Source organism: Elephantulus edwardii, unplaced genomic scaffold, assembly GCF_000299155.1.
Source record: "Elephantulus edwardii isolate Elephantulus edwardi_28Jun2011 unplaced genomic scaffold, EleEdw1.0 scaffold00097, whole genome shotgun sequence".
Taxonomy (NCBI): Eukaryota; Metazoa; Chordata; class Mammalia; order Macroscelidea; family Macroscelididae; genus Elephantulus; species Elephantulus edwardii.
In genome coordinates, this window is record NW_006399847.1 from 1,870,257 (window position 1) to 1,885,676 (window position 15,420).

Below are 15,420 nucleotides of genomic sequence, written 5' to 3' on the forward strand. Positions count from 1 at the left end.
CCGCGACTGGGCAGAGTTAGAAATCTGAGCTGAGCCCACCCGGGAACTGATAACGGTGTCTCTCACTCACCCCTGGACGCCGGCACCCAGACTCGAGGTGGGGACGCCAGACTCTCCGGCTTCGGCCACTTCCCAGGGGGCCGGCGGGGGTGGGGACGCCAGTCGGAAGGTGGGAGGCGGCGTTCCTCCGCTTCTGGGACGAGACCAAAGGAATGAGTAATTGGCAATTCTGTACTGTGGACCCCAAACCCGGAGCCCTTTCACCCCGGCCCCCTGCCGAGAGGCGAGAGAGGCCTGGAGACCCGGAGATGGGGTGGAGGAATCACGTTTCGGAGAGGGAAGTGAAATAAAGAGGGCGGCACCCGGGGGGACCCGTGCGTCATTGAGGGACCCGAGGCGAAGCGCAGGACGCGCGGGGCTGCAAAAGGAGAAGTGGAAGCGCGAAGGCGGCCGGGCGCCCGGGAGCCTCCAGCTGTCTCGGGCCGCGCCCGCGCCGCCTGAACCTCGTGGCGCTTCCCGGCCGCGCGCTCCGGCTCGGCTGCCCTGCGCCCCCCGCGCGCGGGATGAGGCGGCGGACGCTGCTCCGGCCCCGTGCGCCCTGGCGCTGGGCGCTGGCACTGCTGGCTCTGGGCGGCGCGGGACTGTGCCATGCCGGCTCGCAGCCGGGGCAACTCGCGCGGCCCGGCGCCAGGAACAAGTAAGTGAGCTCCCTCTCTCCGCGCTTGGGGTCCCCAGAGCTCCTACCAAAGCCCGGGGTCCCGGTCGCTCCTCCTCCCACGACCCCCACCACGTTTAGAAACGACCCTGTCTAAGGCAGCGAACGCCAGCGGAATTCTCGCCACCCTTGCCCCTGTCCCGGATCCCTCCTCCAGGGAGTCCGGACGCCCCGCCGCAGGCGAAGCGATTCCCGGGCGACCTCTCCGACCCGCAAGCACTTGGGCTCCAGGGTCGCAAGGAGCTGGGAAGGGCCCTTAGGAAAGGGGATCGGGAAACCACCCCGGAATGACAGGCGCCCCGGACCTCGCTTGCACTTCTTTTCTTTCCTTGCGCGCTTTCCTAGGGCTCAGTCTCGCACCCTGCGGTCCTCTTTGTGGGGCTCCCATCGCTGCGGGGGCAAAGGCAGCCCTTGTTCGGCCGCTGCCCCCTCTGGTCCTTCCTGTCCTCTGGGTTCACCCTGTGCCCTTGTCGCCCTTGCCCCACCACCCCCAGGAACTGGTGCGCCTACATTGTGAACAAGAATGTGAGCTGCTCGGTGCTGGAGGGGAGTGAGAGCTTCATCCAGGCTCAGTACAACTGCCCCTGGAACCACATGCCCTGCCCGTCGCTGGTGTAAGTGACCGGGGGGCAACGGGGGCGGAGAGGGGACACGCGCTGGCTCGGGACTGGGAGGGCGCGGCGAGGACCCAGCGGTGACAGAGGCTGAGCTCTGAGCTCACACCGCACTAAACCCAGCCCGCCGAGAACCAGTGGATTCCAACTCGTGGCAACCTTCGTTCCAGTCTCCGAGGGCATACCTCCGAGGGCTCGTGGGTTCGAACCCATGAACTTTAGGTCAGCAGCCCTATAGGTAAGGCTCTGTGCCACCTGGGCCCCTTCTGAAGCACCGCGGGGGCATTGAAAAGGAGTGCGGAGGAGCGAGCCTTGGGAGCCGGCAGTGAACCTAAAGGTGACAGAGTAGTCAGTTTGCCTCAGAAAAGATTTACAGACTTGGAAACACGATTCTATCTATGTGCTGTGGCATCGCATGGAGAGGTCGCCTGGGGGGCGAGGTGGTGCTCTGGCAGTGGGTGGCCCGGTGAGGATGGGGACATTTGTGATTGCAGAGACGGGACAGGCCGGGGAAACCCCCGCCCCCACTTCTCTTTTCTTCTTTCAATTTTATTACAAACATAAGGCAGCTGAACCTAATTAGATCCATATTGTGTGTTCTGGGCACACAGAAGATTGTAAAATGTATACTGCTGGAGACTTGTAAACCAAGGTTAGCTGCGAGGCTTGTGCTTGCTAATATTCTGAAACTGGTGACTTTTGTCCAAATACCCCCATGAAGCTCAACTGCTGGAGAACTCGGGAATAACTTGTGCAAAAACATGGGGGAGTTTTACATTTAAGAGTTTGCAAAGAGGTTATGAGTAGGGAATGGTCTTTAAGGAAATGGGGAATAATGAAATCTTTTTGTGTGATGATAAAGCGTTCATCATCTTTTCTAAAAAGAGGAAGGGATGCAATAGAATATAGATTCGGTTAAACTCATTACATTCATTGAATTGTTTTCTGGGGACTCTTTATGTGGAAGTCAGATAGCAGGGTTGGGCTGGTGTGAATGAATGGCTGTTGGGAAGTACATGCAATGACTGAAATGGATTGTTTCCCCCTAAGAATAAGTTGTTTGTCTTATAACACAATTGTCATTATAGCAAAGAAGCTGCCTTTGCCAAAGCAAAGGAACAGGCAGATTCTCTATTCCAGGAAGCGTTATTCCAGAAGGCAATAGGCCAGGCCAGGAATGTGGGCTGAGACCTGTCCATACCCACCCCACGTGGGTACTTGGAAATGGTAAACAAGAAAATGATTCCTGAAAGTTAAAAATACTCCCCAGGAGTTCCCCCTGTCTCTAGGGCATACAGAAACCAGCTGAAATAGAATTATTGATGACGTGTTGTTGCTGTTAGGTGCTATAGCATCCACTACAACTCTAATCATCGTCCTCAACCTCTCTGATACGCTCAAGCTTCACTGTCTTTTACCAAGGACTAGCCAGTCACTCCTGACAACATGCCCAAGTATGAGAAACAAGGTTTCGCCAGTATTGCCTCTAAGAAGCATTCTTATTGCACTTGCTCCAAGATAGTTTGTTATTTTGTTTGGATATTCAAGACTCTTCTCCAACACCACAATTCAAAGGCATCAATTCTTTTTCAGTTTTCCTTATTCAGTGTGCAATTTTCAGATGCATTGGAAGCAGTTGAAAACTTGAGTCAAGTGTGTGTACCTTAGTCTTTAAACCGACACCTTTCCTATTTAGTACTTTGGAGAGATCCTTGACGGCAGATATATCCAGCACCATGTGGTTTTTGATAGCTGGTGCCATAGGTATAAATTGTGGATCCTAGTAATATTAAATCATTGACAACTTCAGTCTTGATGTTGCCTATTGGTCCAGTGGCGAAGCTGTCACACTGAGCTGCATGAATTGTCAGAGAGCGGGAGAAAGATGGGCAGTCTCTTCCTGTGTGATTTTCAACCTCAGAAACTCACTGGAAAGTCAGCTATGAGTCAGTTCTGACTCTACAGCAGTGGGTTTGAGTTTAGTACCGCTGGTCAGAGGGGGCTCAGTAACCGACCCCAATCTCTTCATAGCAACAGCAGGACTCAGGTGTTTCCCAGGAAATTTGTACATTGTGGCAGAGACATAAACATAGGAGGGGTGGGTTTGTTTAAAATTGTTATGTGTCATCGAGTTGATTACGACTTGTAGTGACTCTATGCATAGTAGCACTGAACCTAGCTCTATCCTGAGCCAACCTTACTGTCTGACACACTTACCCTCATGACCTCAGTTATTGTGTCAGCCCTTCTCATCTGGGGTCTTCCTTTTCTGCACTGTCCCTTGACTCTTCCAAGCAGGATATCCTTCTCTAGAGACTGGTTCCTTCTGACAACATGCCCTAAGTATGTGAGTTGAACTCTCAAAATTTGCCTCCAAGGAGCAGCTTGGAGAACTTTCACCCTCTCCAGGACAGACCTGCTAGTTCTTTTGTCTGTCCATAGTATGTGCAAATTCTTCTCCAGCATCACAACTCAAAGGCATCAATGCTACTTCTATCATCCTTGGTCATTGTCTAGCTCTCTGATGCATAGCAAGTAATTATAAAGACCATGACTGGATCAGGTGCACCTTTGTCTCTAGGCTGACATCCTTGCTCTTTAGTACTCAAGAGAGTCTCTGACAGCAGGTTTTCCTAATGCATTCCATCTTTTGATTTTCTGACTGCTGGTACCAAGATTGTTGATGGTACTGGGGATTTTTTTTTAAATTTTACATAAGACTTACATTTTGTGGTGAACTAGAGACTTAATATTTGTGACAACTCAGAGATAACTCAGTTTTTCATTTTGGAGATAACAGTTTTCATCTAAAAGAAAGCTTGTTCTCAATTTCAAATATTTAAGCCATTTGGGAAACCTAATGTTGATTCCATTACTGTATTTAATTGAAGCTTGTGCTGTTGTTAGGTGCTGACTCATAGCAACCCTCAGAGCAAAGCATCTGAACCTTGTCCTGCCCTGTACCATCCTCATCATCTCATCTCTGATTGTTACAATCACTGCACTAATGCATCTTGTTGAGAATCTTTCTCTCTTTCACTGATCCTCTCTACCTTTCCATGCATGATAGTTTTTTTCCAAGCATGATGTCTTTTCCAAGGTTAAGCTCATTTGAACATACCCAATGTATGTAAGATGAAAATCTCGTCACCCTTCCTGTAAGGAGCACCTGATTGCATTTTCTCCAAGACATATCTGTTTGTTCTCTTGGCAGTTCATGGAATATCCCATATTCTTCTCCAATACCACAACACAGAGGGATTGATTCTTCATCTGTCATCATTATTCATTGTCCAACTTTCAGCTGCAAAGCAGCTGGATTGAATCAGGTGCACCTTAGTCTTGTTGCTTGGTGAAACAGAATTGTGATCAGTGCAGGGCAGGTGTGGACAGCCCAGCAGGTTAATGAAAACCAAGGATATTTTGCTTTTTACCTATGAGAACCGGGAGAGCCACTGCTTTCTAGTCAATTCTGACTCATATTGACTCCCCATCTGATTTCCGAGGCTGAAGGGAGGGTGTTCATATTTTTGCCTTAGAGCTGCTGTTGGATTCAAACCACAAACTAATATGGTATGAAACTGCACCCAAGAACTCCTTAGTAAGAGTATAATGGACAGGGAAAAAAATGCTATAAATATGACCAATGTTCTGGGTTTAGGGTTTTTATTTTCTCCAAACAGAGCCAAAATATGCAACCTGGTTATTTTTCTTCAACATTACTCATGTAAGCAAAATCATTTTATGTACTAATATAAATTTGAAATAAAAAAATAAAAGCAGATAATTTTAGTTGACTGACTAGGAAACTTGAAATTAGCATAAGCAGCCAATTTCAGCTTAAGCTTTTTTTAAAAGTTGGAAATAGAAAAAGACATGGCTTTTCCACTATTAAATGATTCCCAAGTTTTGAGGATTAGTGAATGGATGAAAAAAGAGAGAAGCGTTATTTGTGTAAGTCAGGAGGAAACATTCACTATTTCATGATGAACTTCTTAGTTGATTCTGATGATTCCAGACATCTGAGTAACTTCTCTGAACCCACAGGTATTTCCAGCTTTTTCATGATTTGTTTCTCAGAACATGTGAACGTTCTTTGGAAATTTGCCCTAGAATGTTGTAGCTGTAGAGCTGGCCCTCAACTGAACATGCTGCTACGCAATTATGTGCCGTCTGCATGATGAGATCTTGGGTTTTCACTGGCTGAGTTTTAGAAGCAAACCATGTGATCTTTCTTTCTAGTTCATCTTTAAGAGCCTCAGTGGCTTAATGAATTACACATTGAGCTGGTAACCCAAAAGTCTGTGGTTCAAGTTTACCAGCTCCCATAAGAAAATGGATAGTCTTTTCTTATAAAGATTTATAGCCTTGGAAACCCAGTGAGGAGGTATTGACTGGATGGTAGTATTTTTGGTGAATTTCTTCCAAGTTCATCTTTAGTTTCATCTTTAGCTTGGAAGACACACTGACATGTGTCCAGCATCACATAAACAAACCAGCCTGTGCTAACAATTAGGTGGTGTTAAGTGTTGTTAAGTGCCATCAAATCTACTACAACTCATGGCAACCTATGAGTGGTGGTTCTGAAACTTGTCCTATCCTGTGCCACCCGCATTAGTTTGGTCGGACAAACTCAAACCCCTTGTTGCAGTAACTGTGTCAATCAATTCTGTTGAGGGTCTTCTCCTTCCCTGACCCTTGAACTCTCAATGCATGGTGTCTTTTTCCAAGGACTGGCCCCTCCTCACAACATGCCCAAAGGATATGAAAGGAATTTTCACTATCCTTGCCTTCAAGGAGCACTCTGGCTGCACCTTCTCCAAGACATAGCTGTGTGTCCTTTGACAAACCATCGGATATTCAGCATTCTTGTCCAACACCACAACTCAAAGGCATCATTTCTTCTCTCATGCTTATTTATTATCCAACTTTCAGATGCATCACAAGTAGTTTAAAAGGTTGTGGTTTGGATCAGGTGCACCTTAGTCTTCAAGCTTACATCATTGCTTTTCAGCACTTTGGAGAGGTCACTAACAGCAGTCTTTCCCAGAACAATACCTTTTCTGATTTTCTGGCTATTGGTGCCAAGGATGTTTATTGTGGATCTAAGTAGGATGAATCCATTGACAGTTTCTGTCATCAACATCTGTGTTGTTAAGTACTCTCAATTCAACAACAATTTATATCAACCAAGACCAAACATTGAAACTTTGCACCATCCTGCACCATTCTCACAAATTCCATCATGCTCAAATGGTGTAAATCGGTATAGTTGAGCGTCTCCCTCTCTTTCACTAACCCCTTATTTGTCCAGCATGATGACTTTTTCTCAAGGACTGTCACTTCCTGACAACATGCTCAATGATTGTGAGACAAAGTTTCACCATCCCTGCCTCTCAGGAGAGCTCTGATTGTACATCCTCCAAGACATATCAACTTCACAATTCAAAGACTCCAGATTGGGTTGCCCCCCCCCCCAGTGTTTCTTGTTCATTTTGCAATATTCACATGCATATGAAGCATCTGAAAATACCTGGCTTGCGTCAGGCACACCTTAGACTTCAGAGTGCCTTCTTGCTCTTTATCACTTTACAGAGGTCCTTAAATAGCTAATATGCCCAATGTAAACCCTATTTTGAGTTCTTGACTGCTGCTACCATGAGTGTTGATTGTGGATCCAGATAAATAAAGTTTGAGAGACTCAACCTTTTTCCCATCTATCATGATGTTACCTATTGGCCCCATGAGGCTTTTTGTTTTCTTGATGGTGAGATGTTACCTATCTTAAAGGCTGCCATCTTTGCTCTTCTTCAATAAGTGCTTCAAGTCTTCACTTTCTGCAGGTAAGGTGTGAAGGTCTCTTATCTGTATAATCTAGGCTGGTGGTTAATCTTACCCTCATACTGATGCACATTCTTCATGTAGTCCAGTTTCTTGAGTTATTATCTGTGTGCTCAATACACAAATCAACTAAGTGAAGAAAAAGGATATAACTCTTAGCTGATTTTAAACCATGCAGTGTTTCTTTATTTTGCTAAAATTACTGCTACTTGATCTTGCACAGGTTTTGTACAAGCACTATTAAGAGTTCTGGGATTACCATTTTTATGCGTTACACGCTGCAACATTATATGTCATATGCATTGGTAGTGGTGGTGGTATGTAGAGTCGCTTGTGACTCATAGCGACCCTATGTAGAGTAACAGTCTTAAACCCTGCTCTATACTATGCTAACCTTATTGTCTCTAACACACCTATCCTCATTCTGAATCAATCCATCTTATCTAGGGTCTTCCTCTCTTGTGCTATCCCTCCACCCTTCCAAGCATGATTTCCCTCTCTAAGGACTGGTCTTGCCTTGCAACATATTCAGAGTATGTCAGATGAAGCTTCAGAACCCTTGCCTCTAAGGAACCGCCTGGTTTCATCCTATTTAGGAGGAACCTGTTTGTTCTCCTAGCAGTCCATGGTATATTCAGTACTCTTCTCCAGCATCACAGCTCAAAGACATCAGTTCTCCTTTTATCATCCCTAGAGAGACCGGTCCTTGGAGAGGGACATCATACTTGGGAGGGTAGAGGGACGGCGCAGGAGAGGAAGGCCCTCTATGAGGTGGATTGATTCAGTGACTGGGATAATTGGGATGGGAGTATCAGAGACAGTACGATTGGCACAGGACAGAGCGGAGTTTAGGGCTGTTGTACATAGGGTCGCTATGAGTCGCAGGCGACTCGACGGCACATAACAACAACAACAACAACAACAGTCATTTTCCGGCTTTCTGATGCATAGCAAGTAATTGCAAAACCTATGGCCTGGATCAGGTTCACCTTAGTCTCCAGATTTACATCATTGTTCTTCAGTACTCTGGTGAGGTCCCTGACAGCAGACTTTCTGAACACAATTTATCTTTTGATTTCCTGGCTTCTGGTACCAAGAGTGTTGATTGTGGAGCCAAGCAAACGGAAGCTGTTAACAATCTCAATCTCGTCATCTGTCAAAAAACAAACAAACAAATAAAAAACCACACAAAAACCCATTCAAAAAAGTACAGACATTCCTAAATGTGTTAAGATATAACAGTACAGGAGGGACCAATCCTTGGAGAATGACATCATAGTTGGAGAGGTGGGAGGGTCACCGCAGGAGAGGAGGACCTGGATGAGATGGATGGACACAGTGATTGAAGCAAGGGGGACAGGTGTGTGGGAGACAGTGAGGTTGGCTCTGGAGAGGGCAGGCTTCATAGCTGTTCTTAGGGTCACTGTGACACATAATCGACGATGACACATAACAACAACATATAGCATCAGAGCTGTATAAAAAGGATAGAATTCCTTCCTGCTTTTACCATCTCTTTAGCAGATTGCCAGTACATTCTGGCTTAATGCTCTTACAACAATAAAACTGCTTCCATTCTCTTAAAAAAAGAATGTAACTTTAATAAACTGTAATTGAGGGCTACCTGTGTGTGCATAACATTTATCAAGCTGAAATAATTGAAGGAAAAAAATGAAGTCTTCAATTTCAATTCTGAAGTACTGAGAAACATAGGAAGTATCAAAAGAATGTAAAAGGAATGCAAAGAGTCATTGTATCATAAAAAGTTGGTTGATGTGCAATCATTCCAGGAGGTTACATAGTTAATGGTACTGAAGGAAGAAGTCTAAGACATTGGTAAGAAAGAAGACTCTAGGAATTGAGGGAATACCAGTTGAGGTGTTTCAACATCACTTACGCCAAGAAATTTAGAAAACAGCTATCTGGCCAACCAACTTGAAGATATATGTATCTATGTACATTAAAAAAAAAAGGTGATCCAACAGCATATGGAAACTATTAAACAATATAAATAATATCACATGCAAGTAAAACTTGCTGAAAATTATCTAATCTGGAGTACTACATACACAGCTAACTTCCAGAAATTCAAGCTGGACTCAAAAGAGGCCATGAAACAAGGTTTTCATTGCAGATACATAGATCTTGGCTGAAAAAAACGGAATAATCAAAGGATTTTTGCTTGTGTTTTACTGACTATGCAAAGACATTTGACTCTGTGGATTATAAAAAATTATGGGTGACAACAATGGGAAGAGAGGGAATTATAAAACACTTAATTGTGATCATGCAAAACCTGTACACAGATCTAGACGCAGTCCTGTGAACAGAACAAGGGACTGCTGCATGGCTTAAGGTCAGGAAAGGTTTTCATCATGGTTTATTCTTCGACTGTACCTATTCAATCTGTATGCTAGGCAAATCATCTGAGACTATCTGAAGACGAAGGGAGCTCTTGTGGCCTAGAGGTAAGAAGCTGAGCTACCAACCTGAAGTCACATGGTTTGAATCCAACAGCCACGCCACAGTAGAAAGATGAACAATTTCCCTGTGTGACTTACTGCCTCTGACAACCTGCCGGAGGGTCAGCTATGAGTTGGTTCTGACTTGACAGTGCACATTGTTGTGGAGGAACTGACCCATGGCTGTCCTTCCAGTGAATTTTCAGAGGCAGTAATTACATAGGAGGAGATTGCCCATCTTTCTCCCTCAGAGCAGCCGGTGGATTCAGAAGGCCTTTGAGCTGGCAGTACAGCTCCTTAATCACTAAGCCACCACAGCCCCTTTCTCATGCAGATGAAGCCAACTGAGAGTGCCCTGACTTGGGTGGGGCACAACTTGTCTCAAAGTGGCATCCTTCCTCTTTAGCACTTTGAAGAGGAAGCAGATTTGTCCAATGCAATGTCTTTTTAAAAAACTGATTTTTCTTTCTTTTTTTTTTAAACTGATTTTTCTTTTATATTGATCTGCATACAAGGGGAAAAGATGTGCGATCTCCTCCCATGTGACTTACTGCAACCGACAACCTGCCAGAGGGTCAGTGATGGGTCAGTTCCTACTCCATGTTACACAACCAAAAGCATTCATGTAAGGAGCTCTGTTGTTGTAGTTGTTGTGTGCCATCAAGTTGCCTGCGACTCATAGCAACCCTCTGTAAAACAGCCCTAAACCCTGCTCTATCTTGTGCCAATCTTACTGTCTTAGACACACCTACCCCCCATTACCCCAGACACTGAATCAATCCATCTCATCGAGAGTCTTCCTCTCTTGCACTGTCCCTCTACCCTGCCAAGTATGGCATCCCTCTCCAAGGACTGGTCCCACTTTGCAACATGTCCACAGTATGTCGGACAAAGCTTCAGAATCCTTGACTCTAAGGAACAGCCTGGTCTCTCCCTCTCTAGGACAAACCCGTTTGTTTTCCTGGTAGTCCATGGTATGGCCAATACTCTACTCCAGCATCACAGCTCAAAGGCATCGATTCTTCTTCTATCATCCCTAGTCATTTTCCAACTTTCTGATGCATAGCAAGTAATTGCAAAGACTAAGGCCTGGATTATGTGTGCCTCAGTCTCCAGACTGATATCTTTGCTCTTCAGTACTTTGGCGAGATCTCTGACAGCGGGCTTTCCAAGTGCAATTCATCTTTTGATTTCCTGGCTGTTGGTACCAAGAGTGTTGATCGTGGAACAAAGTAAACTGAAGCTATTAACAATCTTCAGTCTCTTCACCATCTATCATGATGCTGCCAATTGGCCCAGTGGTGAGTCTTTGTTTTCTTGATGTTGAGCTTCAATCCATATTGAAGGCCACAGTCCTTGACCTTCTGCAGCAAATATTTCAGGTTCTCTTCAGTTTCAGCAAATAAGGTTGTGTCCTCTGCATAATGCAGACTGTTGATGAGTCTTGCTCCAATCCTGATGCCATATTTCTCCTCAAAGAGCCCAGCCTCCCAGATAATTTGTTCTGCATGTAGATTTAAGAGGTATGGGAATAAGACCTGTCCCTGGCATACACTCTTCCCAATTTTGAACCATGCAGTGTATCCTTGCTCTGTACTGACGACTGCCTCCTGGTCCAAGTATAGGTTTCAAATAAGTACAATCAAGTGTTCTGGGATTCTCTTTCTTTTCAGAGTCAGCCACGGTTTATTGTGATCTACACAGTCAAATGCCTTTGCATAATCAATGCAACACAGATAGACATTCCTCTGGTACTCCATGAGTAAATAAGTGTGATAAACACATTTGCCTAATCTGACAACAGCAGAACCAATATAACCTGTAAGCAATAGCTGATTTTATAATAGCTTGCCTCCAGAAACCCTATGAACCTGAAGAGAGGATGAAAGGCACCCAAGCATCGAGGATTCTCCTTCATAGGGCCTCTGAGTCGCCTGCGACTCGACGGCACTTAACAACAGCAACATTGCTATGAATGGCTATGAAAGTGTGTGAGTTTTAGAAGCTAATGAGGGATGCCAGTGTTACGTTTTGTTTCTGTGGAAGGCGTCCTTGTCAGAAAGACAGTTTTAAGCTCCCTGTGCACTAGACACATCACCACAACTCGGGAGGTGGATGTGGTGATTGGAAGATAGGTGTATAGCTTATCTTTTCAACCAAACCTTGGGACCATTACACTGTAATCAAGAGCGTACTGGGTCCTCTTGCCGATGAGTGCCACCGAGCTGCTGGCTGATCTTGTCTGTCCAGCCTGTCTGTGCTTCACAAGCTAAGCTGAGATGAGATATATAGGTAAAGGAAAACTGAGTTCTGTGGAGCAGGCTGCCATCCAATGAGAGGCTTTGTTATTTAGCCTGCACCCTGGAATTTGAATGAGAGGAAGCGTCTGGTTTTTCTGCATCTCTCCTTATTAACTGGACAGTAACTTAGCCTGTGCTGGCTGTGAAGTCTTGTTTGTCTCTTGGAAGTAGACTGGCTCAGATACCACAAAAATGTGGCCATTCCATGGGCCAGCTCATGGAAAAGTCCTGCACCGTAGACTGTTTCATCTGTGTGAATGTTCATTCCTCTCTGTTCCCCAAGAAAGACTTCTCAGATATTAAGATGCTCTTGGTGTCACAAAGTGGTTCAAATGGCTAACTTGCTCAACTACTAACAGCAACGTTGGAGGTTTGACTCTACCTGGTGGTACCATGGAAGAAGGATTTTCAAAAGCTCATGACCACTCTATTTTCAAAAGCTCATGACCACTGAAAACCCCATATGGGGTATGGTGTCACTCTGGCACACACTGGGATACCACATGTTGGAATCAACCACATGGAAACTAGTGTTATCAGTTCATTATGACTAAAGTTATCTTTTGCTACCTTTGAAAACTATTGGGAGGACTTAAAACATATCCCACAGGGCTCACATATAGGAGTTGTGCAGTGTTGTTTCTGTGAAAGATGCCTTTATTAGAAAGAGTGCTGCTGTTCGAACTTTAGATGAGAATACACAGGCAGAGACCTCTGAAAAAGATTTCTGTCATGCTGGTGTCTTGGTTGTGGGGGACAGCCATGCACAGATTTGCAGGCAGAGGCTGTCCCATGAAGGACCAGAGCACGGGCACCATTGCCAGGAGGGAGTTGGCTCTCAGGGTGAAAGTGATTTGCCTTCCCTCAGCTCATTCTGTAGGGCCAGCAGCTCTGTAGGACCTGAAGAGGCAGAGAGAAAAGGAACCATCCTGTAGATGTGAATACCAAGCGGTGGGCCGGGGGCAGGGGGCAACTCTTTACAGACTCTATGTTGCCCTGTCATCCTGTGGCAATTATTTACCATTTAATCTAATTCTTAATGTAGATCAAAAGATTTTTTCCTGTGAGTTAATTGTTTTATTTATACTTCTGTATTTATAATTGTTTATTGTTGTTGAGTCAGAATAGACTTATAGCTGACCCTCCAGTGGGTTTTCAGAGGCTATAAGTTGCACAGAAGGAGATAGCTCATTTTTCTCCCTCATAATAAATAGCTAGTAGATTTGAACTGCAGGCTTTTGGGTATGCAACACAACTCCTTAGCCACTAGAGCACCCTACTTCTGTATTAAGAAAGACCAATCTCTTTTACAATTTCATTGCATTGAGGAGTTTTTCTGACTAATATTAAAAGGTGCAGCCTTCATTATGGATTGAAGCTCATCATCAAGAAAATAAAGATTCTTACCACTGGGCCGACTGGCAGCATTGTGATAGACGGTGAAGAGATTCAGATTGTTAATAGCTTCAGTTTGCTTGGTTCCACAGTCAACACTCTTGGTACCAGCAGCCAGGAAATCAAAAGATAAATTGCACTGGGAAAGTCTCTGTCAGAAACCTCTCCAGAGTACTGAAGAGCAGCGACATAAGTCTGGAGACTAAGGTGCGCCTGATCCAGGCCATAGGTCTTGCAATTGCTTTCTATGTATCAGAAAGCTGGTCAGTGACTAGGGATGATAGAAGGAGAATTGATGCCTTTGAGCTGTGGTGCTGGAGAAGAGTATTGAATATACCATGGACTACCAGGAGAACAAACAAGTTTGTCCTGGAGTGGGTGAAACCGGGCTGCTCCTTGTAGGCAAGAATTCTGAAGCTTCTTCTAACATATTTTGGCCATGTCATAAGGAGAGACTAGTCCTTGGAGAGGGACATCATACTTGGGAGGGTGGAGGGACAGCGCTAGAGAGGAAGACCCCTCAATGAGATGGATTGATTCAGTGATTGGGGTAATGAGGGTAGGTCTGTCAGAGATAGAGCAGGTTTGATGGCTATTGTACATAGGGTCTCTCTGACTCGCAAGTAACTCGATGGCACATCACAACAACAACATTAAAAAGTGGCAGGTCTTGAGTTTGGTAGACTCTGCGGTGGAGCACTGATGGTGTGGTGGGCACTGGTCCTTGTGGACAGATTCCAGCCCCAAAACTCGGGATCTCTGGAGGGACATTGAGGTGATCTGTTTCTGTCATGATCTTGTTTTACGGACACATTTGGAAGACAAGGGCAGTTGAACAACTTGGAATTCTTTCTGTGGGTCATTTTCAGGTTGTTTTCCTTGGGATTAAAGTGAACACCATATCAACAGGGCTGATTTGGGTGAGAATGGCTCCCGAGTGTATCACTGTAACAATGTGGGCCTTTTCACATTCCTGATCTTTCATTTCATCATGTTTTATCCTTCCCAACATCCTATAGAATCACTCTTCCCATTTTACAGAAGGAGGTGAGAAAGGCTAAGGTTATGGAGCCAGAATCCAAATCCAGATCCAGTCATTCCTGTCTTCAGACACTTTCTCAGTCTGTGTAAGCCCATCTTGAGGTGGACTTGGCACCTCAAGGTGAGCCAGTGGGGCGGCCCCAGGTGCGCTCCAGTACTTACTACTTGATGCCTTCACGCGGACTCTGGCTTGTGGAACGACTGTCCCATGCGCCATCTTCACCATGGCTGCCGTGTCGGGGTTTGTGAATGCAGCCACTGTGTGTTTACTGTGTAATTTCTTTCTTTATTTGAATGAAAGATAAACGTTTACACATCACACTTCATTTTTGTCAGAAGTCATCCATAGATATTAATTATTGATTGGTGCACTTAACATTTTACAATGTTATAGTGAATCATTGTTGTATACCTTCTCCAACCTCCTCTGGGTTGGGTTTTTTTTTTCTCTCCTTTTTTCTTCCATTACCCCCATCCCTTTTTATCCATAGTATAGATCCTGTTCCAGACTGTTAATTGCAGGACACCTAATATCTCATTGTCTATTCATTTCAGATTGAATTTCCCTTCACCCCTTCCAGTGCTGGAAGTATCCACCTATTCTTTATCTACTCTCCCGACTCCCTTCTCCTCCCACCCCTGTAACTATCCTACATTTATAACAGTGGTCTTAGATGGTGTTTGTCTTTTGTGACTGAGATATCTCACTCAGCATAATGTCCCCTAGACTCATCCATATTGTGTACTGTTTCATGAGTTCATTGTTTTTCAGTGTTGTGTAATACTCTGTTGCGTGAATATATTACAGTTTCTCTATCCATTCACTTAAAAAGATAAAAATAGAAATACCATTCTATCCAGCTATCCCACTACTGGGAATATGCCCTAAAGAAATAAAAGCTGTGATATAGATGTATGCACACGCATGTTTATTGCAGAATAATTCAAAATAGCAGAGAGAGGAAAGGCAGTTCAAGTGTCCATCAGAAAAATGTGTGGAGAAACTGTGGTACTGTGCATTGCATTGTATCAGACAATTTTTTTATTTTATT

The 15,420-nt window shown here is 44.8% G+C and overlaps 1 protein-coding gene across 1 annotated transcript in view; it reads left to right on the top strand.

Moving 5' to 3' along the window:
* Positions 1–563: 563 nt before the first annotated feature.
* Positions 564–15,420, top strand: part of EMILIN2 (elastin microfibril interfacer 2) — a 91,756-nt gene continuing 76,899 nt past the window's right edge. The window contains exons 1-2 of the mRNA XM_006891387.1: positions 564–697; positions 1,210–1,329. Coding sequence (XP_006891449.1) covers positions 564–697; positions 1,210–1,329 — 254 coding nt within the window. The remainder of the gene's footprint in view (positions 698–1,209; positions 1,330–15,420) is intronic.